Here is a 25,164-nt window from a genome sequence, read left to right as displayed (position 1 = left end):
ACTTTTTTTTTTTACTTGGTCTGCTCTTTTTTCCCTCTACAAGATGCCTCTTTGCCAAAAATAGCTGATCTACAAGCTCACAACGCCTCGCACTGTAGATCTGCTATTTTTGGCTAAAGTCCTCCTCAGAAAAGGGATGCTAGGGTTTAAGTGATTCATGTAACTTAATGTAAGTTAATGTAACTGTAGTAACTCTGAGGACCCCCTAGGGGTCACGGACCCCCTGTTGAAGACCCCTGTTGACTTAGCAGATGGAAAAGGTTTAAAAGATAAAAGAAAAAATCATCACCAGCTGTAGCCTACCCTACTGTTCTGCCTGGCACTTAAGACAATTTGCGTTTCATTAAAGTTTACAAATATTAGGGGATTTTTCTGGATGTGGAATATCAAATCCATACCGTTTCTAAAAGTTTTATCATTTAACATCATAGGCTCTAAAGTGCATTCTTCCACATGCAGTGTGCTGTAGGGTAGGCACCACCACTTGACTCTACTGAGGGGAAAAGGAAAATGAGAGGTTTGTAAGCAACAGGAAAGCCGCTATGAGAACACATTCCAGCCCAGACCCCGCAAGAGAGACAATAAGGGGTGGGACGAGAAATCCTATTTAAAATCTGTGTGTAATCTTGCCTTTGGATCGGGAACAGGCTAGAGTTTGTGCGTAGTTTATCGAAATGGGACTTACTTAGGAGCCGCGATCTGTGAGGTTCTCAAAGCAGGAAGAAGTCTGGTCACGTTCCAAAACTTCTGGTTGGTGTTCTCGGGTTTATCAGTGCAGATTTTGGCACAGATACATTGTATCAGGGCTCGCCTCGCAGCTTCCAGCCCTGGCGACAATGTTGCGACATTGTTGCCATTCCCCGGTTAACTCGAGTCATCTCCAACTGCTTTGAACTTGTCGCAGATGTCACGGATTAATGAGCCACGTCTGTTTTATCGGAGCAATTTGAACATTAAAGACGAGTCCCTGGGAGCGCCGTGTGCGTAAAACTAACAGTGGTTGATCCGCATCGAAGAGGGAAAGGATGTGAGATTTCTGGATTTTAAACATCTGTTTTTGTTGAAGACTTTTTGCTTGTTCTTTGGCCAAAAGTAAATGGTTTGGTCGTGAAATGCTGACGCGTGTTTAGGCTGAAAGTATTTTTTACTTTTCCTTGGAAATAATTAGGCTACAAAAGAGGATACGTCGATACTTTGGCCGTCTATCATGGGAGACGTACATTTGTCAACTTGAAATCGCTACTGTCTGGAAAATAGGTAATGTAGCCAACTGTAGCTTAACGTGATTTTTATGTATTTTATTTATTGTGTTAAAATGTATTGTAAAATTACCTTTAGCAAATGACTCAACGTCCACGTGTTTCCAGATGAGAATGTCAGCGACTACAGGTGATAATTATGTGAGTCAACTGGTGCTGAGCCAGCTGAGGTGAATCTACCTGGCTGGCCTTGATGAGGCGGCAAGCGTGAATTGATTGATTGATTGATTGATTGATTGAATACTTTATTAGACAGAATAGCAATTAGCACGTATAGTCACACTTTTGGGTTAAAAGGATAACACAAAAAAGTCCTGGGGACTTGTTTCCACTGGTCCTATGTATTCAATTCATCAACACAGCATAAAAAATAACACCAAAATACAATATCATCAACAAATATAAAACACTGTATGTTGTTTTAGTTTTTTGAGAATTGTATTGTCCATTGTTCTTGTGTTACAAATTCTCTTCTCTTCTCAAATTGAAAACCCTTCTTGAGGAAAATGTTACCATAAAGACAGACATGATAATTTAATGGATATTTATTTTATAATGTAATATCCTGTGCTTTTTGGGGGACCCAGGCCAGTACTTATTATCACCACTTGCTGTTGGAGGAATGATGATGAGCTGGTTTGCTGGATAAACATTCATTCTTAATTGAAATATTTGCTTTAAGATAAGCTAAGGAGGCTGCAAGGCTAAGCTGCTTTAAATCTACCTCACTATATTTGTCTTTTCTCTAACCCCCCATCAAACACACCTGGACCCAGGACCCATGCACATAAAAGTGTGTGTGTGTGTGTGTGTGTGTGTGTGTGTGTGTGTGTGTGTGTGTGTGTGTGTGTGTGTGTGTGTGTGTGTGTGTGTGTGTGTGTGTGTGTGTGTGTGTGTGTGTGTGTGTGTGTGTGTGTGTGACAAGCAAGGTATGATGTTTCAGGTGCTTGAATATCAATTGATACAATAATATTATTGCATCAATACACCCTACATACCCCATGTAATATGCTATGTTACATAGGCCTATGTACAGTACAAGCATACACACACACACACACACACACACACACACACACACACACACACACACACACACACACACACACACACACACACACAGGTTCAAGGTACATAAGAGTAAAACTCCAGACAATGCAGCAGCATAGGTAATAATAACAATAGAATAATGGTAAAAAACGTACAAAGATTTTTAAAGAAAAGTGAGTGCAAAAAGAGAATAAAACACACACACACACACACACACACACACACACACACACACACACACACACACACACACACACACACACACACACACACACACACACACACACACACACGCATACTAGGTATCTGATGTCACAGATCTTCTCTCAGGTCTGATTTCAAGCAAAATCAAATGATAAAATCAGCTAGATCAGTTTGGGATGTTTTACTTTTTAAATTTGTAACAATCAAAGCATGTTCATTAATCATCATTATCATCTGCAAGTCTGACGTTCACAGCTGTAATGGGCAGCACAAAAACAAATGGACTTGTACAGAAAACATGTCCTCCTGTGTCTCTCTTAGAGATATAACTTGCAGTGCATGTGAGAGCCTGCTCACAGTAGCTGAGGCATAAAACTGAAAGCCTAGCTTTGTCTATCTATGCAACGAAGATGCAATCAGACATACCGGGCTGTCATCACAACAAAGCAGCCAGTCAGAGGATTAACTCACAACAGTCAGAGGATTAAAGATTTAAAGTTTTATTTACTAAACAAAATACATAAAACGCACACTAAATATGAATGTTTTTGGATACCTTTCCACCTGAGACGCACGATTGTGCAATTTACATTTGCGTAACCACATGAACCCTAGCGTCGCTATTCTGGGATGAACATTCGGCAAAAATAGCAGATCTACTACAAGCTCACAGCTTGCAGATCGGCTATTTTCAGCAAAGGGATTTGGTGTGTAGGGGGGGGAAAAATGAGGGGGCCTAGTATGACCCCTGGGGTACTTGTTTCCAGAGAAGGAGCCAGATGAGTCCGTCTGATGATGCAGTCTGTACCCCCCCCCCTCCCCTCTCCCCCACCACCACTAAAACACCACACATCATCCAGATGGAATGAGAGATCTCTCTCCCCAAAGTCAAACCTATGTAGATGAGAGGAAGAGATGACAATGGCTCTCTTCCATGCTGGGTCAGCCCCAGTTTCCCCATGGGTCACACAAGTGTAGCATTGACAGATAGGAGACAAACAGGAGAACGCAGAGAGGGAGGAAGTGTGTCGGAGACTAAAGTTGTCAGTGTGTATGATATAGGATGTGATTACGGCCCCGTTCTTCTACCCCCAGGATCCTACGGAAGATAATGTGATGTCTGGAAAAATGTGAACAAGTTATGCTCCTCCATTGAGAATAAGGCAATTGCGTGGGAGGAGCTGTGTTTATGTTACTGCTCCGCTGGGCCCACAGATTAACCACCGCTGACATGAACGCTACATGATACAGGAAATAGCCTACTTAAGTCTTTCTTGCTTGGTAAAAAAAGAAATAGGCCTTGTGGTTTTAGTATGTTTAAAGCTGACTCAGTATGATCTGTTCTCATAAGCTTAGCTGGAGTCCAAAACATTACTACGGTTGCCCGACAGTCGACCTTTCATCCTATATACTGTACGTATATAATATATACGTGCCTCAGATCAGTGGTTCTCAAAGTGGGGTCCGGGGACCCCCAGGGGTCCTGAGGGGGTTCTAGGGGGTCCCCAGCAAAAGTATTGAAAAATATTGAAAATGTTTTTTAAAAACCCTGGCACAAAACCTTTTCAGATGAGGGTCCCAGGCCAAATAAATATCAATTTGGGGGTCCTTGATATGAAAAGGTTTGAGAACCACTGCAGAAGATGTTGCATGTAAAATAATATGCACAAATGTAACTAAGGCCTAGTTACATTTGTAACTAAGGCCTAAATGTAACTTAGGCCTGGTTACCGAGATGAACGTAACTCAGCAAGCACATACTAGTGATGTCTTGATTTGACACCTTGATGGAAAAATAAATAAAAAATTGATTCGATTGGTAGCATGTTCTCTCAGTGAAGCCAGTGTAATGTCAAAGATATTTTAAATCATACACCAAAAGTAGTACATATTACGTATGTATTGTCATCAAACATTTGTCCTCTGTGTGTATATACCCTTCAACTAGTAGGCTACTGACGTAAGTTGTTGTGAGTGACTAAATATGTTTGAATAGTTTCCGGTAGTTTGTTCTATTTTTTCTGGCACATAAAAGCCAAAGGCGGATTTCCCTGATTCTGTGCTGATGTGTGGAATTTCAACAGACAAATACCCTTGTGTGTTTCATGAGTTAAATTGTACTGTAGGAAATGTGGGTTTATTATGGTAGTTTCTATGGGAGCTGTTGACGGATGTACAGTACATAATGATAGGGTACAGAAGACCCACTCACCGTTGAAGATGCACATAAATATGCCCAGAGGGAAAATGTCCATAGCAACATGTATGTTTTAATAATTGTATAAACCATATGATGCTTATCGTGTCCAGTGCTCAAGTGCAAAAAAACGGAATAAAGAAGACGGAGGTTTCTGCCTCCTGAAAATCATCAGTATCTAACAATACTGGTCCATATTGATTGATTCATTGAAACCTTTATTTATTCTCGAAAAGAGCATCGGTTTACCCTCATTTGCAATTCTGTCGAGATTACACACATAGAAATCAACAATTAAGACATATACAGATATAAAACACAGAAACAACGAAATAAGACCATAACAGAAAACAAGTAAGTTAAAAGCAGTTGCATAGTGAGGTAGGGAAATTTAAGAGCAGGTTATTAAATTGTCCATAGGATATCGGGGCATACATTTTTAGCGTGAGTTGTAGATTGTTCCATGAAATTGGAGCATCATGGCAGAAATGAGTTTTCCCAGTTCAGACTGAAAAAGTGGAAAGCCAGTAAGCCATATTGATAGATACCAAGTGTTGATAATAAGGTAATCAGTCAACTGATTAGCTCATAATAATACATCACTTCATCCTGCCATCTATTACCACAATTACGTACATGTAACGCCCGGGATTCGAACCCAGGTCTCCCACGTGGAAAGCCAACATCTTAGACACTGGCTAAAGGGGAATTCCCCCTTGACCGGGGGCGATATTAGACTTTTTGACTTCAGGCAGAGGCTCTGAGCCACTACTGCTACATACACACACACAGTACGGATCTTATCATAAGAGGACTACAGGAATATCGTAATTAGAAAATACAACCTTTGGAAAAATACATTTGATTATCTGGACTGGAGTTGTGTTGTTGTTTGGGGGGGGGTAGTTCTCACAATGGTAGTGTGAGTGACATGATAGAAGTGACCCTGGGCCTAGACAATATACATTATTAACCACTTAAACCCTATATACTTCAGGTTAACTGTCGACTGTTTGCTCACATCAACGTACGTGTAAACGTGAATAAGGATCACATTCACAGATAATGAAGCTACTTTGTCCTCAAGTGTCAAGAAAAAAGTTTGAACTTAGCTCTGACAGAGGTGAGATCAATATATAGCATCGTGGTTTCAAAAGTTGAAAACCAGCCTTCCTTCTCTCTGCTCTCACTTCCTGTGTGTCTTCATTGTCAACTCAAGGTGATGTACCTAAAGAAAAGGCGAGACTTAAATTACCACTCGATGTACTGTACATCGCTAAGATCTAATACTAACAGCATACCGGTAGTTGATTGTTGTGTATTCTGTTGTCAAACCACATGTAGAGCCTAAAAAAAGACTTTCTTTGTTTATTTTGTATTCACTTTATCAGTTAAACCACACTAGATTATGTGATAGTTTCTTATCAAGTTTGTGTTTTGAAAGTCGTACTTGACTTGAATATGCTGTTTACTTGCAGAGTTTACAGTATGTCATTATGTGATTATCACAAAAATAACACTCACCCCACATACCATTGTGATTGCTCCGCTATTTCATATGCACTGATTACTGTTTTGCCGTGTTATGTTCTGCATGAGTTGAGAAACTGAAAATTCCCTTATGAATAGATGTCAGATTTTTGGGTCCGATCCTGATTTTGGAGAGTCCTAGACTTAGACCACCGATTACCGATGTTTCTTTTGACCAATATTTTGACAAAATGTACAACATTTTCAAATCAATTTGAAAAACTTTTGGATTTGATTGAAGTTTAACTTATAAAATATGTAAAAATAAACTCTAAACACCCCCCCCCCTTTAAACCCTTTAATAGATAAAACGTTTATATTAAGCATTTTAAACTTCAATATGAAAAGAACATTTAACTTTAATTATGCAATGAACAAGCAAACATGTATAGAAGATACACATAAACTGAACATTTTATTTCAAAGGTTTTCAGAAACAGCTGATCTACAAGCTCACAACACATCATAATGTGATGCGTTGTGATCTTGTAGATATCCTATTTTTGAAAACATTAAAAAAAAACACATATCGGCTGCATAATTACAGATATCGATCAAAAAAGTCAATTAATAATAGATATATCAGCCAAACTGATATCTCAGTAGGGCTCTAGTTAAGAGGGTGAGTCTAGTGTACTTGGTATGAAAAGCATCAAAAGTAGCAGATCCACAAGTTCGAAACGTGTTGCGAAGCGACGTGTTTTGAGCTTGTAGATCTGCTACTTTTTTATTTGAATCCTGAAAAGTAACAGTTTTGGACATATGAGGTTTCGACCCGACAGAGACTTTATGGTCAAATTATGCACATGCGGAATTAGAATGGGCTTTCTGTTATTGTACATGGCACATGAGGACATCCATGGCTGTCATCATTTAAGTTCCTATCATTGTGGTTTTATGATCATCACATTCCTGTGATAACTCCCCCCCCCCCCCCCCCCCATTCTATTCACATTTTTATCTGAATGACTTTGAACATTATGCAACATAGCACATCTCTTGTATCGAATCTCAGAATACAGTGCACTGTGAGTCCACCGCTCTCTCTCAAAGCCCTCCTGCTCGTGTGACCCTTGGCAGCCAGGGCCCAAACAATGTGCAGACCTGAGTCTCGCTAGCCAGCCAGTGAGGGTGCGGCCCCTCAATGGCAGGAAACATATCCATCAATATTTACTCTGCGAGCAGGGCAGCCTAGGAGCAGACAGGCCTGGAGCCTGGGTAGCATGAGGCTACAAGTACAATACACACTGTATGTCTCTCTCTCTCTCTCTCTCTCTCTCTCTCTCTCTCTCTCTCTCTCTCTCTCTCTCTCTCTCTCTCTCTCTCTCTCTCTCTCTCTCTCTCTCTCTCTCTCTCTCTCTCTCTCTCTCTCTCTCTCTCTCTCTCTCTCTCTCTCTCTCTCTCTCTCTCTCTCTCTCTCTCACACACACACACACACACACACACACACACACACACACACACACACACACACACACACACACACACACACACACACACACACACACACACACACACACACACACACAATCAACATAAACACTAAGTGGCTGCTTGGGGAAGAGTGCTGTTACTGCGGCCTTTCCCTAAAGCCCTCTCTCCCACCCACCGCAATTACAGTGCAGGCAGACAGGCGGGACCCTGGCCTGGCACAGTGTTGTTTTAGCCCTCATAGCACCCTCCGCTGGACTGTTGTGGTTCTACTGGGTGCTTGCTGCTGCCTATTGGGTTCTATATTATAGTCCAGATGACACAGACTCCCACCCCTTAGTAATATAAACCACACACACAGGTTACAAGTTGAACTTTCAGAGAGATTTCCCTGCCATTATTCTAATGACTACTTGACCACTTTGAACCTAGTGTCCTTATTTGGGGATTTCCAAGAAATTCAAACAAATAGATCTAAAAGCTTGAAGTTTGTTGATCGGCTCACAGCGCAACACCATCATGTGACGAAGCATTACAATAGGGCTTAGGTGGTTCATTTCTTCTGACGTCTGGTCTTGGCATGTTCTGTGTACTTGTCATCTCATCACATTGATTCTATTGATGCCAGTTTGTGTAATGCATGTTTTCTTGTGTGTCCTGCTGTGTTACAGAGATGGGGAGCTCCCCGCTGGTTGCAGTACTGCTAGCAGGAGCACTGCTGTGGAACTCTGCTGTCCATGCAGGTGAATTAAAACACACATGTATACACACACACACACACACACACACACACACACACACACACACACACACACAGGTCTAAAGACAAGAAGATGTGTGCAACACACCCAGACAGCAGAGGTGGCAGTTGCATAAAGCTGCCACTTAACACAGTAAATACTGTAGCATTCCACCCATTCCAGTCAACCTTTAATTATGCTTTTCAGACAAGTATGCAGCTGTCTGTTTCAAAGCATGTGTTGTGGATTTGAGAGGTTGGAACACTTTTTTTGCGTGCAAAGTTGCATAAAGTTTTTTTTTTAATCTGTTTGTGTGTACTACGTACGTATGTACCTACGTACGTGTGTGTGATGACTGATGTGTGACTGTGTTGCTTGTATTACTTGTTTGTGCACATGAGTGGCTAGGTGTGACCACTTTAGTCTGTGTGCGTGCCACGCACGCTTTTTCCCTACTGTGGGTACATAAGAGAGACAGCCTGGCAGGCTGGCACACATCTGCTGTTGGGAACAATAGCAGAGAGGAAGTGTGAGTCTTCCTGCTGAGTGCCAGTGAGTTGAAACATTCCTAATTCGTCCTTTCCCCCCAAAACCACCTTGATATTCAAATCAAATCGAATCAAACTTTATTTATATAGCACATTTACGATTGAAATTGACCAAAGTGCTGTACATGGAAGGCATCAACAGAACAGGCCTGTGCAACAACATAGTCACAGGACATGCAAAAAATATAAACATGAAACAAGGATAAAGATTCAAACAACATTAAAAGCTAGAGAAAAGAAATGAGTCTTGAAGAGGATTTAAAAACCTCATGAGCGCTTCTAATGAGAAGGGGTAGGCTGTTCCAGAGCGTGGGGCAGCAGCAGCAAAGGCACGGTCACCCCTGGTTTTTAGCCTCGAGTTTCAGGTTGATATCTCAGTCAGGTCCCTCGTTAAGTCAACGAGACTAAAAGGATCTTAGTACCAAGATGCTAATGAGAAAAGGGGGATTCTACAAAGTGGGATGATGAAAGGAAGACAAGAGAATATCATATTCACATGGTGAACATTTTGCTTTTACCTCACACTCGATGGTGGTGGGGGGTGGGTGTCGCTCTCTAATTCTATCTTTCCTGTCACACATTCTCTCTACCTCTATCATTTCACTTTTAGTTTCTTGCTGCATGCTTTTTTTCTTTCTTTCATTCCCCGACTCTGTCTCTCTCTCACACACACACACACACACACACACACACACACACACTTTAACTTGACTACAGTGACTTGAAACTTGACTACAGTCACACATACAATCACACGTATTTGTTCATCATTTTTATAACATTTACTTAAGTAAGCAGAGTAAGAGTAAGAAAAGTATCTGTACTAACTACTTTTTATTCTTCTCATCATGGATCATCATTTTGTGCAACTACACAGAGGCCTACTTCTAGGCCTTCTACCCAGAGGCCTATTTTTTTCCACTACGCACGCACGCTCGCACGCACAGACCTCACACCACACAAGTTAACCAAAAATACCTTTCCTGGCTAACCAAACGGCCGCTGTAGCCTTGCCCTTCTCTGAGATATCATGCAGCTGGCAGGAAGTGTAGTGAACATATCTCTCTCTATTACACTGGGGTTTCCCCTCCAGGAAGTTAAAGGTCCCATTACGAGTATAGAGTATTTTACCCCTGATCCATGTAAGAAAGCTGTATAGAGGAACTGTTTTTACTTTTGGACTCATCTCTTTGAAACTCGATTTTTCTTGACTTCTCCAGATCAGTCATCATTGGTGTCATCATCAGAAGGTAGGTGTGTGTGTGTGGGGGTGTGTGGGGGTGTGTGTGTAAGCTCTATATCCTAACTAACTAATTGCTATAGACTGTTCAGTTATACAGGTGTCCCTGTCTCTACAGCTCTTTAGTAAACTTTTTTCAAGTAGGTTACAAATTGAAAAATGATTGCTATGGGAATATAGAGCTATTACACACTTACAGCACCTTTAAGTCAAGTCAAATGTATTTATATAGCACATTTCATATGACATCTGTAGACTCTTGTAATTTGCTTCAAAATAAAAAAAAACAGAATAAGAAAAGATCAGACATGACAAAATGTTATAGAGGATATATAAGTTAAAAGAGGAATGGATTACAATAAAAAAAACACTACAATAAAAAGGAAAAAGATAACAACACACTTAAAACATAGCTCAAAGCTTGTAAAAAAGAGACCCTCATTGAAGTGGTAGAGAACTCTGTATGTTTATTTGTTCCGAGTGCAAACACTGAGAGTGCGCATTGTTGTCCCATCATGTCCTCCAGTCCCCGGAGACGATGACAACGACAAGCTGCTGTGCACGTGCGAAAACGAGAAACGCACGTGCGTCAACGGGACCTGCAGGGGAGACATCTGCTTCTTCACCAGGGTACACGACCATGAGGAGCGAGGCTGTTTCTCCCGGGTCAATTACATGGAGCAGTGCTTCACGTCCTTCGCCAATTTCTACGTCCACTGTTGCAAAACAGACCAGTGTAATGCCTTCACCACGGTGCCTCCTGATCCAGGTCAGTGCCTAAAAGCAGTGGTTCTCTTTCCACCATATATTTCATCCATGTTGCGTCAGAACCCTAGTCACATTGTAGCTCGCTCTAGCGAATGGCTAGTCCTTCTGGTTCCTCGTGCCAAATCTGAATTGGGAAAGACACCAATGCTTTCAGCATTGGTGCACCTGGTTCTTGGAACCTTTTGCAGCAAGATCTTAAACTAAATACCCTATAGCATCTATTGGCCATTTTAGGAATTTACTCAATAACCGTTCATTACCTGTATGCAAGGTTTTCAGGTTTTAACTGATTGCTGTCAACATGCAACTTTTTTTAACTGATTGTTGTCAACATATTGACTTTCTTTGTTGTTCATATGTTATTTATTTGTGTGTAATCTCTGCATCATTGTAAATGGGGGTCTCTCTCAATGCTCTGAATAAATGAACTTTAAAATCTTGAAAGCGCTCGCGGCACACCCATCTGACCACTTAACACCCATCTGACCTAAGTGGTCAGATGGGTGTGCCGCGTGCGTCCTCAGAGCATGGTTATTTTAATGATCAATCAATCGATTTTACATTAATTCATTAATGTTATATATTATGTTATATTATCATCAAGATCTTGTGTTTTTTGCCAATTATTTGCAATATCCTCACGGCCCACCAGTGGGCCCTGGCCCACACACATTTTGAGGATCACTGACCTAAAGCCTCTCATTTAGATAGAGTTGCCTTCAATTTGTAGAGCTGAATTAGTACCATTGTGGGCCCCATTAGAATGGACCATGTGCATAAATCAGCATCCTGGATAATGTACCATTAGGTCTACCGGGGCCATCCCACTCCGAGCATGCAGACTTGTGTTCCTAATTCAGTCTTGGAGGAGGACACAATGATGTTAGTCTGCACACAATGAACCACACTATCCCTGGTGTCACTATTTTATTACATTTTGTAATCAAAATGTTTCACACAGTTTTTAAAAAATCTTTTAGGATTTGTCAAAATGTTTAAACATAAAAATATTTGTTGTGATCTCTGGAGTCAAGGCTTCCCAATGAAAAATCAGTAAATGCTGCCCCCTTGTGATCAGTTACTGTAAATGTCATTTCAAGCCCACTTTTTGGACTGAAGCCCAGTCTATAATGTTATACCACTCTGTTGTCCAGTTTTAAAACAAGATTATTCCCTACAGCTTCCTCGAGATAAAAAAGAGGAAATGTTTAAAAGCTTTGTGTTTGCTTGCCCTAGCCTTTTAGCAACACTAGACAAGATCTATAGATGGTGTCCAATGGGTGGGTGCACCACTGAGGTGTTCTTATAATAGTTTATAATTTAATCCCCTTGAGTCTTTTTTCTTTTGTATTTATCACTGAAGATTTGTCCTCTGCATTATACCAAACTATTATGAGCAGTGGGGAAGTGCCATTACGGTGCCCAAGGGGCAGTTAGGGGTTAAGTATCTCGCTCAGGGACACTTCGACACTTCAACTGGGGTGGACGGGGGTCGAAGTGGCGACATTCTGATTACATTACATTCTCTCTACCCACTCAGCTACGGCCACTACAGCTAGAATTGCCACCAATGTCAGTAATTGGTGGCAGTTCTTCCAGTCATTTATTCCTGCACTGATTAGTTTAGTCTTTCTGAGTGAACAGCTTGCATTAATGTCAGTGCAGAGACTGTTTTTTCCCCCCTCAGCATTTGCTGGTTTCCTATGTTGTGGTGGTGGCAACTTCTCCCATCCTCTCTTTTTGGAAAACGTTTATTCTGATTCTATCTGATAGGGTTCTCTTCTTGCGGACTCTGTCACCTCATCAGACATGGCTGGTCAGCCAGTGGGTTAATAGGTGCTGCATTAGTCAACTCACCTCCTGTAGACTGTACATGAGTAGAGGTAGATGAGCTGGATGATGTCTTTACGACAGTGTAATAGTACAGTGGTTCTCGACCAGGATTTTATTTTTGGGGGGGTGGGGTCCCCAGATGACAGTGAAGTGACCATTTAAGGACTTTTAAGGCCTTTATAATACCTTTAAAGAAAAATTCTATGAAAAAAGACCATTATTGCATCAAACGTAATCAACAAACTATACTATAAAAACTACAAACAATTGTCAAATAATATAAGAAAGAGAAACATTTTGAAAATAGCAGATCTACAGCTTGTAGATCTGCTATTTTCACTATTTATCTGTGGGAACTGAGTCAAACTAAATGTAATGCAACTCCTAGAATTCAAAGTGCTTGTCAGGATGGGGGGTCCCCAGTTCAAATATGATTCTTTTGGGGGGTCCGCAGTTCAAATAGTATTATTTTGGGCCATCACAGCCTGAAAAGGTGAAGAACCACTGTAATAGTAGGTACACTTGAGACAGGTTGAACGGTTGCTGTGCTTTCACCTGCAGACAATCAAACATGCATATAGTGTTGTGTGTTGCAGCAGACATGTTAACTTAATAGAAATAAAAGTCTACTGTACTGTGACAGTAGAAAGCGGTGTGAATGTGTATATAGATTAAAACTTCCTTCAAACCTCCTACCCCAGGCCGTTGCGGCAAAAAATAGCCTGTACTTAATCAACCATGCCTGGTTATACAAATAAAATAAAATGTAAAAACATGTAATTTCGCACAAACTTGACTAAAATCACCTGCTGCAGGTGATTCAATTGAGGCGGGGTCTATTCCTTGACTCCTTGACTCCTTTCCCCAGGAGCAGGGTCTCCAGGTTGTGCAGTGGTCGACCGTGCGATATATGTAAGTGCACGGTCTTTGGGCGGGGGCGCGGGCGGGGACTTCTTTCTTCTACAATAGAAGAGTTAGGACGTCACATTCTAATACAACCCAAATACCCAATCTCAGCACTGGCCACAGTGGCGCACCTCGCTAATTATTAGACTCCCAATCCACTACCACTGAGAGTCTGGGATCGACTCCTGCTTGGGAGAAAACTTTTTCAATCCTCAACTACTTTTTTTCACCGATAAAGTATAGTTTTGGACCATGACGGAGGCGCGCCGACTCAGCAGACCTTGAGGCCGAGGAGTCGCGCCTGAGCGCCTCCAGGCGCGAGTGCCCGCGACGACCGGCCGATGGTCTGCTAGTCGACTAAGCGCCGTCCGAGTTATGTACCGATAGGCACAGAATCGTAAATAATATTGGTGGGGACTGCGTTTGCCCCACTGACTGCGTTTGCCCCAACTGCCACTCAAAGTGACTACTGGCCAATCACAGTGCGTCTTTCCCGGGACTTAACCAGCTCTCAACTTCCGGTACACAAACGCAGCACACTTACAAAGCTGGCGTCGACCGTCCCAGATATTTCATTAGTGCACCTGGAAATACAGATTTATGTAGGTCTCAATCTGCAATAATACTGAGCAGCCTGACTAGTTTTTTTTGGTACTAATTGCCTAATAGGCCGTTTTTGCAAAACACTTTATTTTTCTAAGTGGTTTTGTCTAACCTAGCCTCATTTCATAAAGTAACTCATCCTGCACACACAGCCATTTTATGTACACTACCATTTGAGATTTACGGGTCAGATGGAACCAAAAAAAGATAATAATTTATCAAGCTAACTAACTTGGCTCTAACTAACTTGGCTCTAACTAAGCACTAAGCATACATGTTCGGACTCCTGTGGGGGGCAAGGGGATGGGGGGCAAATTTATGTTTTATGTTCTATCAAAAATATATCTTCCCCCAAAAAAAGAAGTTGCCCGAGGTGATCGCCTATACGAGTGATTCTGAACATTTTCAATTTCAAGGACCCCCAGTTTGATATGCATTAGGCCCCACGGACCCCCATTTAAAAACACCTCTGGACCCCAGTTTATACTGTGAAATCCACAGTGTTAATTTAACTCTTGAGAGTGTACAAATGGAACAGGTCCATATGTCCACTATCTGAGTTACAGACCTGTAAGGGACCATTTGGTTCCTAACTAGTAATCATCTGGAACCCCCTCAAGGACCCAGCATTGAGAACCAGTGGCCTGTAACACCTGTGCTTGGGACCGACCCTGTCTGTGCTCTCAACTGTATGTGTATGTTTGTCCAGCTGGAACGCCACCTCCCGAAACTGGCAGCTTGGTACTGTGGGTAGCAGTGCCTGTGCTGGTGCTGGTCATCGTAGCGGTGGGCGCGTGTGGCCTGGTGCTGTGGCTTCGTACACGGCGAACACACTGCAGGCTGGGCAGCGCTGACGACCGCGACCTCACCATGATTAAGGTGCCAAACGGGGATGACCCTACATATGGGGTGAGAGCCATTAGAGAGATACATTGCACATTAAACACATTAAAAGGTTCATAAAAAAAGACAGGGTACTTAGAACCTTTCTTATTTATGACTAACTTTATCTGTGTTTCTCTCTACCTCTCTTTTTTGCTCTGTCTGTCTGTCTGTCTGTCTGTCTGTCTGTCTGTGTGTGTCTCTCTCTCTCTCTCTCTTGAATCTGTAGGACATCTATGATGAATTCTGCACATCAGGCAGCGGGACAGGACTCCCCTATTTGGTGCAAAGGACCATGGCCAGACAGATATCTCTGGTGGAGTGTGTCGGTCAGTTGATTTCTTTACAAGCACAATCACTGGTAGATAGACAACCAGGTAGTGAATCAACCACATAGCCACGGCATCCCCAGTTTATGTGTGTCTGTGTGTGTCCGTGTCCATCTGCAGACCATCTGCAGACCTAATGTATGTTGCATGCCCTTATCTCTCTCTGCACTGGGTTTCCTGTCTACTATTCTGTATACAATATTAAATAAAAAGACTCATATCAGAGAGAAGTCTCAATGGTAAGCAAGCAATTTTTTTTTTGTTACTGTTCTTTGTTCATGTAATGTGATTTATCCCCCCCACCCTGTAGGTAAGGGCAGGTACGGTGAGGTGTGGAGGGGAACATGGATGGGGGAGAGCGTGGCAGTGAAGATCTTCTCTTCCAGGGATGAGCAGTCCTGGTTCAGAGAGACCGAGATCTACAACACTGTACAGCTCAGACATGACAACATACTCGGTACTGAAGTATTTACTCTCATAAGAATATACTCTCCTGTTTCTTATCAATCATCTATTTATTGATATCACCCAATGTAGTTATGCTGTGACATAAACACTTTGTTTTCTTTTAGGTTTCATAGCCTCCGACATGACGTCCAAGAACTCCAGCACCCAGCTGTGGCTTGTCACACACTTCCACGAGCTGGGTTCTCTCTATGACTACCTGCAGTACAGTAGCTTGGACCCCGAGAGCTGCCTGAGGATGAGCCTGTCTGTGGCCTGTGGCCTGGTGCACCTGCACACAGAAATCCTCAGCACCCAGGGCAAACCGGCAATCGCCCACCGAGACCTGAAAAGCCGCAACATCCTGGTCAAGAGGAATGGACAGTGCTGCATCGCCGACCTGGGTGAGAGAGCTGGAGGGGGGAAGGATTATTGTAGGAAATTCTCCATCGTTATTGTTGCCATAGAATCCGTAGAGATCTATTGGATGTTGTTGTTGAAATGCAAAACATTCCTCTGAATTTTTGTGTTTCTGCTCTATACCCGCTTTGTTCACAGGTCTGGCAGTAATACACTCTCAGTCCAATGACTATCTGGATGTGGGTAACAACCCTCGTGTGGGCACCAAGCGCTACATGGCCCCTGAGGTGCTGGATGAGACCATTCGTATGGACATCTTTGAGTCCTACAAGCAGACGGACATCTGGGCCCTTGGCCTCGTCTTCTGGGAAATCACTCGCAGGACCATCGTCAATGGTATCTAGCCAAACACAATAGCCAGTGGGAATGTTTTTTCATTATACTTCATTGACCGGAGTCCCTTAGGGGTAGAGAAAATAGTCGATATACAAGCTCACAATGTGTCAACATGCAACACGTTGTGAGCTTGTAGATCTGCTATTTTCGGAAACACTTTAACACAAAATCAAACGCATACATACAGTTGTACATACTGTAAACGCAAAATCTATTTTTGCTTGGCAGCAGCACAAGTGAAGAAAGAAAAAGAAAGAAATGGCGCAATACTTTTTCTCGAATTCAAGGGATAACTGTTTTTTTCCAGGATCTCTTGGTTTATGGCAGTGGTTTTCCAAAAATGTATTCACCCAATTACTGTAGATCCACGGGAGAGAGTTGTTCTAGAGGTGCTTTTTGTGGATTTATATGGATGTATCTTATCCATGCATTCAAGCACATGATGTTGAAAATGTGTGATCTCTGTCATGGTGTCTGCATGTCTCTGTTAGAGTATGTGTAGGAGGCAGTCAGCCACAGCTCTCTCAGCGCACCAGTGTTTTCCTAGCTGGCTGTTCGTATGCGGAGTTGAGTCTGTGTCTGCCTCTACTATCCTCTCCAATGATTAGCTCTTCAGTAATTATAAACACTCTTATCTGGTGTCAGCACTCGCTCTCACATAGTCCAGATGCCCATGAACACACACATGCAGATGAACGTGCACACACGCGAACACACGCGGACACAAACACAAACACGGACACACACACAAACACAGACTAATGCATGTGCGTCAATACATGCAGCAAAATAATATAGACCCCCACACACACAAATGCATGCACGCTCCAGCACAGACACTCAGCAGAGCTTGTAGGGCTCCATCCCAGTTGAGTCCCCAGGGAACCAGTATCTTTCCCCGCTCTCGTTCTGTCCAACATACTTTACAGAACTCCCACTTCAGCCTATCAGAAGTTATAACGTGTGCTATTTCAGTCCTGCATGCTGTGAAATCTACATTCTGTTTATACACACTGAGGAGACATACATAAACAGGTCAATGCTTATCTAATCCTTTTTCTCAGTTTGATGATTATTCTCTCAAGTCTTCATATTTCATGCAAAACTCGCTGACACAGTGTCCACATTTTTCTCACCAAATCCTCCTCCCCAGGACATCCTGAAGTCAGATTTTTACTTCGTCATACCAAGTTTCTACTATCCCCGGATCGGCTATTTTCAGCGCGTGACACCGATGTGCATTGTGCAACGGAGTATAAATCAAGCATAAGCCAGTTCAGTCAGTTTTGTCAAGATAAGCCATGTATTGCAATGATATTGCATTAAAGTTGGCGCTGTGACTCTGCTCCTGTGATACTACAGATTATCTGCGTAAACATGACACAGAAGCTGATCACTAACCTCCCTGAAGCAGAGCGTAATATACAGAGTTATTACATGAACATTACTTTGAACCCTTCAAGGACATAAGTGAAGAAACACAGAACATCATACAATCCTTTAAAAAAAATCTACACTATGTCCCTTTAGGGGCTCCGTATAATCCACAGAATTCATACATTTAATTGTGAAGAACTAAATGCCACAGGGAGGAAGCAATGCTCCATTACTTCATTGCAGTGGCATGTTCTCTGTTCTGGACAGAATTTGAGAAGAAAAACGATGGACACTGACTCTTTTGTCTTGTTTTAGGAATAGTGGAAGAGTACCGGCCTCCCTTCTTTGACATGGTGCCGTCGGACCCCAGCTTTGAGGAGATGAAGAAGGTGGTGTGCGTGGACCAGCATAGGCCCAGCCTGCACAACAGGCTGCAATCCCACCCGGTGAGCCATCGGAGGCCACAACATGCACATGCATACCGAGTGCGAATGCACACACTACACATTTAACCACTAGAACCCTATATACTTATATTTAACCAGGGTTGCCCAGGCTTCTATTTTAGGTCTACTCCTTTTTCCCCTCAATATCAAATCACTTAAACGGACAATAGCCGATCTACAAGCTCACAACACGCCGCAACGCCAAAGACGGTGGGAGAACCAAGACTTCCAAACTTCGATTGATTTCCTATAGGTTTAGGAGACCAGAAGTAGGAAGTGAGTCTCTTATTTACAATGGAGAAGTGATCATGAGCACAGATTATGACTGATTCTTTCACCCTCTAGTCAGATTAGTCACTGAAGTAAATATTGGACTCTGGCCATTCCTCACAAGCCACATATGTTCCGAACTTTCTGGTCGTTTCAGACGGACAAATCAGGAGGAAATTATCTTTGTTAGAGACCTGCTGTATCTAGTAACAGCACTGATCATCATGTGGAGTGACCTTGCCCACTTTGGAGACCATTTTGTGAACCATTTACTTGGTAATATATCAAGGATCTTTGGCAACGCGACGAGTTGTGAGCTTGTAGACTGGCTATTTTCACCAAATGTTCACCCCAGAATATGGACGCTAGGGTTCATGCGGTTATACTCATGCCATTACTCATTGTTGACCTCTCCTAACCTTTCTAGCCCAGACATTCACAAATACAAACACTTGTCTGAAACGCATGCACACAAAATCAAACACAAACTGAAAACACAAAATCTATTTTAAATCCCATAGACCGAGGGAAAATGGCATCACTCTCACTCTCACTCTCTCTGTACAGTGATGGCCAGCAATTGAACCATACTCTAATAGTATTTTATTAACGATTAGTATTCTAATATTTGAATTGGAATTTATTTCAATGCCCAGCTCATGTGCACCCACAGGACAAAGCTGTATCATTTTGCATTGTGTATACCATTATATTTAATCTACTGTATGTCTCACACATAGACAAATACATTTTGCATCACGTACACTGTAGAATCCTGAGTGTTCATTTAACTCTGAGAGTATACAAATGGAACCAAATGGACCAGTATAAGTGGCCTTGGGAACCAACCCAAGCCATGGGGCACATAGGTTAGGAGGATATCTCCTGTTTCTGGAGCGTGAGGCAGCTTGATGTACAAGTACACCCCCTGGACAGAATGACGCAGGCACTTACCCCTAATCCAACCCTTGATGCTGAGTGCCAAGTAGGGAGGCACTGAGTACCATTTTTATAGTCTTTGGTCTGACTTGGCCTGGGATTGAACCCCAACCTCCCAGTCTCAGGGAGGACACTCTAACCACAAGGCTACTGAGTTGGTAATGGACCCGTAGGGGTAACTAAATTAGCTAAATGATTGATAGTTAGGAACCAAATGGACCCTTAATGGGTCTGTAACTCCGAGAGTGTACAAATGGAACCAAATGAACCCGTCCATTTGTTTTTCCATTTGTACACTCTCTGGGTTAAATGAACACTCTGCATTTTCCAGTGTAGACAGAGAGAAACACCACCACATACAATACTATGGTATTTGAAACACTGCCGAACATCAACATTCTTTATTATAATTTATGCATGGATTAAAGTTCTCAGTCACTACGACTGATTTCAGTCATTTGGATTCCATAGAAGTCAGCATGTCTTCTATGAAAGCATGCACTGAAAATAGGCAAGCTTACAACACGTCGCACTGCGACGTGTTGTAAGCTTGTAACCTTTTTTCGGTTACGTATTTGTTATTTCAAAGTAGTGGTCAAACTAGCAACAGGGTCAATCTTCCAGAAAATCCTAATGATCTCAGATATTTCATAAAAGCAAAGGTTAACCCTCTGGCGTCTGATATTTTGTTTTAAAATAAAAAAAGATTACTATCCTTTTTTGTCACGGCTGGTGTAGCCGACTTTAGCATCAATCTGCAATTTCTTCAACTGGTTGGCTTTATGTCTACCAAAACATCATAATTCTACATATTGCTAGTGTGTGGGGGGGGCTCCTTTCATGCATCGCATATTAGGGCTTGGCCTAACACTTTTTTTTCCAGTCGTGAGGTTTTATTTTGCTTTAATCCATGTATGTATGTCTTTGTAGATCCTGACAGCCATTGTGAAGATCATGAAGGAGTGCTGGTTTCAGAGCCCGGCGGCACGGCTTACTGCCCTGCGGGTGAAGAAGACCCTCTCCAAACTGGATCAGGACAATGACTACAGCATAGAGAAACTCAAACAGGACCTAGTCTTCTAGACCAGTGATTTTCAACCTTTTTCATTTCAAGGACCCCCCCCCCCCCCCCGAGTTTGATATCCATTAGGCCATGGACCCCCACATCTGAGATGGGTTTTTTTTTCTCTGGGAACCCAATCTAAACTGCAATATAAACTCCTCTGTGTTATTTTACATCTGAGAGTTATAGACCCGTAATGATGAATTCACACCAGCAGTGGTATTTCGCCGCCGCCCTCTGAGAAAGCAGCGAGGTTCGATGCATCGTCTTATGAGGGGAGCGACCACCACTTTTCCCCACAATGGCAGGGGGTGGAGCCAGCAAAAAGGGAAGCGTCAAAATTGGGAAAGGTTAAACTGCGACGCTGCCACTGTGTGGAAAGACAGCGCGGCTGCCAACCAGAAACGCCGCTATGTGCTCTGAAATAGGCGTGGACTAGGCGTCCACACTGAAGACCGGACGCGCATATTTCATTGTATTTTGCGAATGTCTGCACTACGGACATTCGCTCGCAGCTGCTCTTGTGAATTCAGCCTATACGGATCCATTTGGTTCCAAACTATCACTCATTTATACGTGGAGACCCCCTGGAACCGCCTCAAGGACTGTTGGGGGTCCCTGGACCCAACATTGCAAACCATTGCTCTAGAGAAAAGCACCAGGTTCAAACGAGGACACAAGACTGTTTTGTGCCATCTTCATGCCGCACAAGGTGCATATGATTAGCCCATATTTCAGTTAGAGAATAGAATGCTGGCTGCAGCCACTGTGTTCTATTAAATCCATACGCATTCAGAACCACTGTCTAGACGCTCTAGCCCTCAGGGCCATTCTATTTGTCCAGCCTACTTTTGTATCTGCAATACCTCATTCTATTGCCTTAAACCAGGGGTTTTCAAAAAATGTCATCGGTCCCCAAATCGATTGTCATATGACGGACCCTATTTCAAATGATTCTGTCCTTTAGTCCCTGATATGAAAATATATTTTTATATTTTCATATCTAAATATATTTGATCAAACTTTTAGAATTGTACATGGAAAAATAGATTAATAGTGGTGATATTGAAACAAATTGTAGTCATACATTTTTGTTGTACGTTTATAATGATTTGAAATGAATTATACTTAATTTAAATGTAACTTTACTCATTTCACTGGGGGCCTCCTAATAGTCCCTCAAGGACCGCTGGGGGTCCCCGGACTGCACTTTGAAAACCACTGTCTTAAACCAAAAATCCGAGTGCAAAGTTATCCCTTGGATTCCAGGGAAAGTATTCGGCAATTTCTTTTCTTTCATTTTTTTTCCTCCTGCGTTTGTTCTGCTGCCAAGCATTTGGATTGGACAGTAATCCACCTGAAAAGGCAGAGGCCTAATTGCTGGACTCTATTTTCCCACATATACAATACGTTTGACAGTAATGAGGTAAATTCCACTTTGAAGAGTTGAAGGGGAGGACAAGCCCACACAGTGTAATTGCTTATCTTCCTGTGAAAAGATGAGAGGAGGAGTACCGTACATCATCCTCCTGGACTTTGTCTGAAATTAAATTACATCTACAGCATTAATTTAACCCTTAGTGTACGGAATGGAAACAAATGGATCCGTAAGGGTAACTAAATTAGCTAAATGATAGTTAGTAATAGGAACCAAATGGGACCCTTTGTTGTTCTGTAACTCCCAGAGTGTTCCATTTGCACATTCTCAGAGTTAAATTAACACTCAGGATGTTATAGTGTAGAGAGAGTGACGGTAACCGAGAGAGTAACCAAAGGGATTTGGTTACATTTGTTCAGCCTTGGAGTAACAAATGGATAAATTAACACGGTGGATTTTAATGAGTGAAAAGAAAGGCCCTGGTGCTGTGAGGGAAATGTTCTAATCTAATCACTCTCTCGCAGAAGATACTGCAAGCTCCAAACATATTTAGATTTTTGTAAAACTAGTAACTAGAGATCTACACCTCCGATGTATACTGAGCTATTTAGTTGTATATATTCTTATGTTGTAGATTATTGTATTAGTATTTGATTTATTGTAAATATACCTTTTTTAATATCAAAGATATTTGATTATCTTCTACAGTATATATACACATGACATGTTAATTTTATAGAGACCTTTTTTTTACTTGTATAATATGCCACAGAATTACTATTCCAATTTAACCTTAACCCATCATCATGCAGTTTAGAAAATCACAATCGATTAAAGGGAAACAAAACAAACATCACATTGTATATATTGAATAAAGAATTGTATTTCTCAAAGGCTATTGGTCAAGGTTGTGTTGAATGTGAAGTTACAATACTGTATGGTCGACAGCCGATACTGTATGTGCAATTCTCAAATTTTCCAATGGAGGTCATCAGAGAATAGTTAACCTGATCTATTTGTGAAGTATAGCGTAATTCTGCAGTCTAGATGGATTTGTCCAGTGGTGAACACAAAGGAAGTACATTTACTTGAGTACTGTAGGCTACAATTTGTTTCAGTACAGTAATGCATTGATATAAAAAACAACATGTATGTAGGGTTAAAGTGGTTAAACTGATTTGAAAGCTATAGGCCATTAACTCATTTTCCTGGGGGCCGACTTGTTGTTGTGTGTGTGTGTGTGTGTGTGTGTGTGTGTGTGTGTGTGTGTGTGTGTGTGTGTGTGTGTGTGTGTGTGTGTGTGTGTGTGTGTGTGTGTGTGTGTGTGTGTGTGTGTGTGTGTGTGTGTGTGTGTCCTTTGACAAGACAGATGTGACATAATCCAGTACACTGCCAAATGTGTGTATTACACACATTTGTGTACACCCAGTGTGTATTCACAATACACACTGTGTATTGTGAATATTTGTGTGCATGTGTGCGCACGCGTGCGTGTGTGTGTGTCTGTCTGGTTGTTGAACAAACTCCAGAGATATAATACTCCCTCGAAGCCCCAGCCTGTCTGGTCAGTCGGATGAAGGGCTGGTTATTTTGAGGGTTGTTCAAGTATCAGGGAGGCCAAACAACTCCCCATCGGCAAACGTGAGTCCCATCTCAATTGTCCCTCTCTTTCCCCCCTCCTCTGAGTAGGCCTATTCCTTCCCACTGACCGCAGGGGTCACTACTGCGAGAGGCTTGGGGGTGAGACGGAGGGGATTTGGGGCAGCACTGCAGACAGTGCACGCTGAGGAAATGTGGAGATAAATTGGACAGGGCCGATAATGGACAGATATAAAGCCGCTGTGGAGACTAAGCAGACCCAATTAGACTTTGGGATTCAGAGGGCAGGCGGCAGCGAGAGTAGCCTATACTGGCAAGACGGCAGGTGATAACAGCAGGCACTGATAAAGTCCCCAATGCACCCCATAACGGCCTATCTATCTGTCCTCTTTCTGTCAGAGGGCGCGTTCTGCAGTGTACCACATCTTCCATCAGCTGCATAATGGACGCATTCGATTCAAGTAGCCTATACAGCGAAAAAAGTGTAGGCCAGTGGTGGAAAGTAACTAAGTACATTTACTCAAGTACTGTACTTAAGTCCAATTTTGAGGCATTTTTATTTCATGGAGTACTTCAAAACTTTTACTTCTACTTCACTACATCTCACCTCAGAGAACAATATTGTATATATAATAATAATAATATAAAGTACTTTTACTCCACTACAATTATTTGAAACCCTTAGTTACTAGTTACTTTGTAGATTTTGATTGTTAGTACAAAACACACATTAACCACTTCAGCCCTATTTAAACTTTGGCTATTTGAGCTATTTGAGCCAATCTTTGTCTATTTGAGCTATTTGAGCCAATCTACAAGCTCACAACTTAGCTTGTGGATCTGCTATTTTCAAAAGATTTTTAATACATTTTAGACATATGATAACTTGTGAAATGGGACATTCTGCATAATACTTTCTACTTTATAAGTAAGCCTACATATTGATACCAATACTTTTGTACTTTTTAAAAGTGTTCAATTCAAGCCACCTACGCCCCCCCCCCCTTTTTTATAATAATAGAACATGTGATGTCTGACTTAAAAAGCCAAGTTTTCCACATGTAGGCCGAGCAAAAATTAGAATCATGAGTTTCTCTTCATGGTAATTGATTACAGTTAATTCAGCACTGGGTAAACATTTCAGTCATAACAGAGCTTATCCTTTCTTCCCTACAGGAAATGTCCTTATGAGCCTGAATTTTCCGTCTTCTTTGGTTTCAGTTTTATAATTATCTCTGAAAGGATCTGCTGCTTTATCGAAATCCCATCAAATTAATATTTTATTAATGTCATTATTAGAGTAGTAGAAGGCAAATGACTGATATACTATGTTTTTTTCAAACCTCTTAATAAGGCTAAATAAAGCTTTATT

At 41.9% G+C, this 25,164-nt stretch overlaps 1 protein-coding gene across 1 annotated transcript; it reads left to right on the top strand.

Moving 5' to 3' along the window:
* The first annotated feature begins 574 nt into the window (after nt 1–574).
* Nucleotides 575–23,087, top strand: acvrl1 (activin A receptor like type 1). Its single transcript, XM_080443653.1, has 12 exons — nt 575–1,027; nt 1,169–1,257; nt 8,343–8,414; nt 10,180–10,209; nt 10,726–10,968; nt 15,019–15,218; nt 15,421–15,520; nt 15,831–15,977; nt 16,093–16,368; nt 16,523–16,720; nt 18,413–18,543; nt 20,683–23,087. Coding segments are annotated over exons 1-12 (1,641 nt in total). The 5' UTR covers nt 575–1,025; the 3' UTR covers nt 20,836–23,087.
* The last annotated feature ends 2,077 nt before the right edge of the window (nt 23,088–25,164 follow it).

Source organism: Gymnoscopelus braueri (genome assembly GCF_963280865.1).
Source record: "Gymnoscopelus braueri genome assembly, chromosome: 12".
In the NCBI taxonomy this organism is placed as follows: Eukaryota; Metazoa; Chordata; class Actinopteri; order Myctophiformes; family Myctophidae; genus Gymnoscopelus; species Gymnoscopelus braueri.
This window is presented reverse-complemented; position numbering and strand designations above follow the sequence as displayed.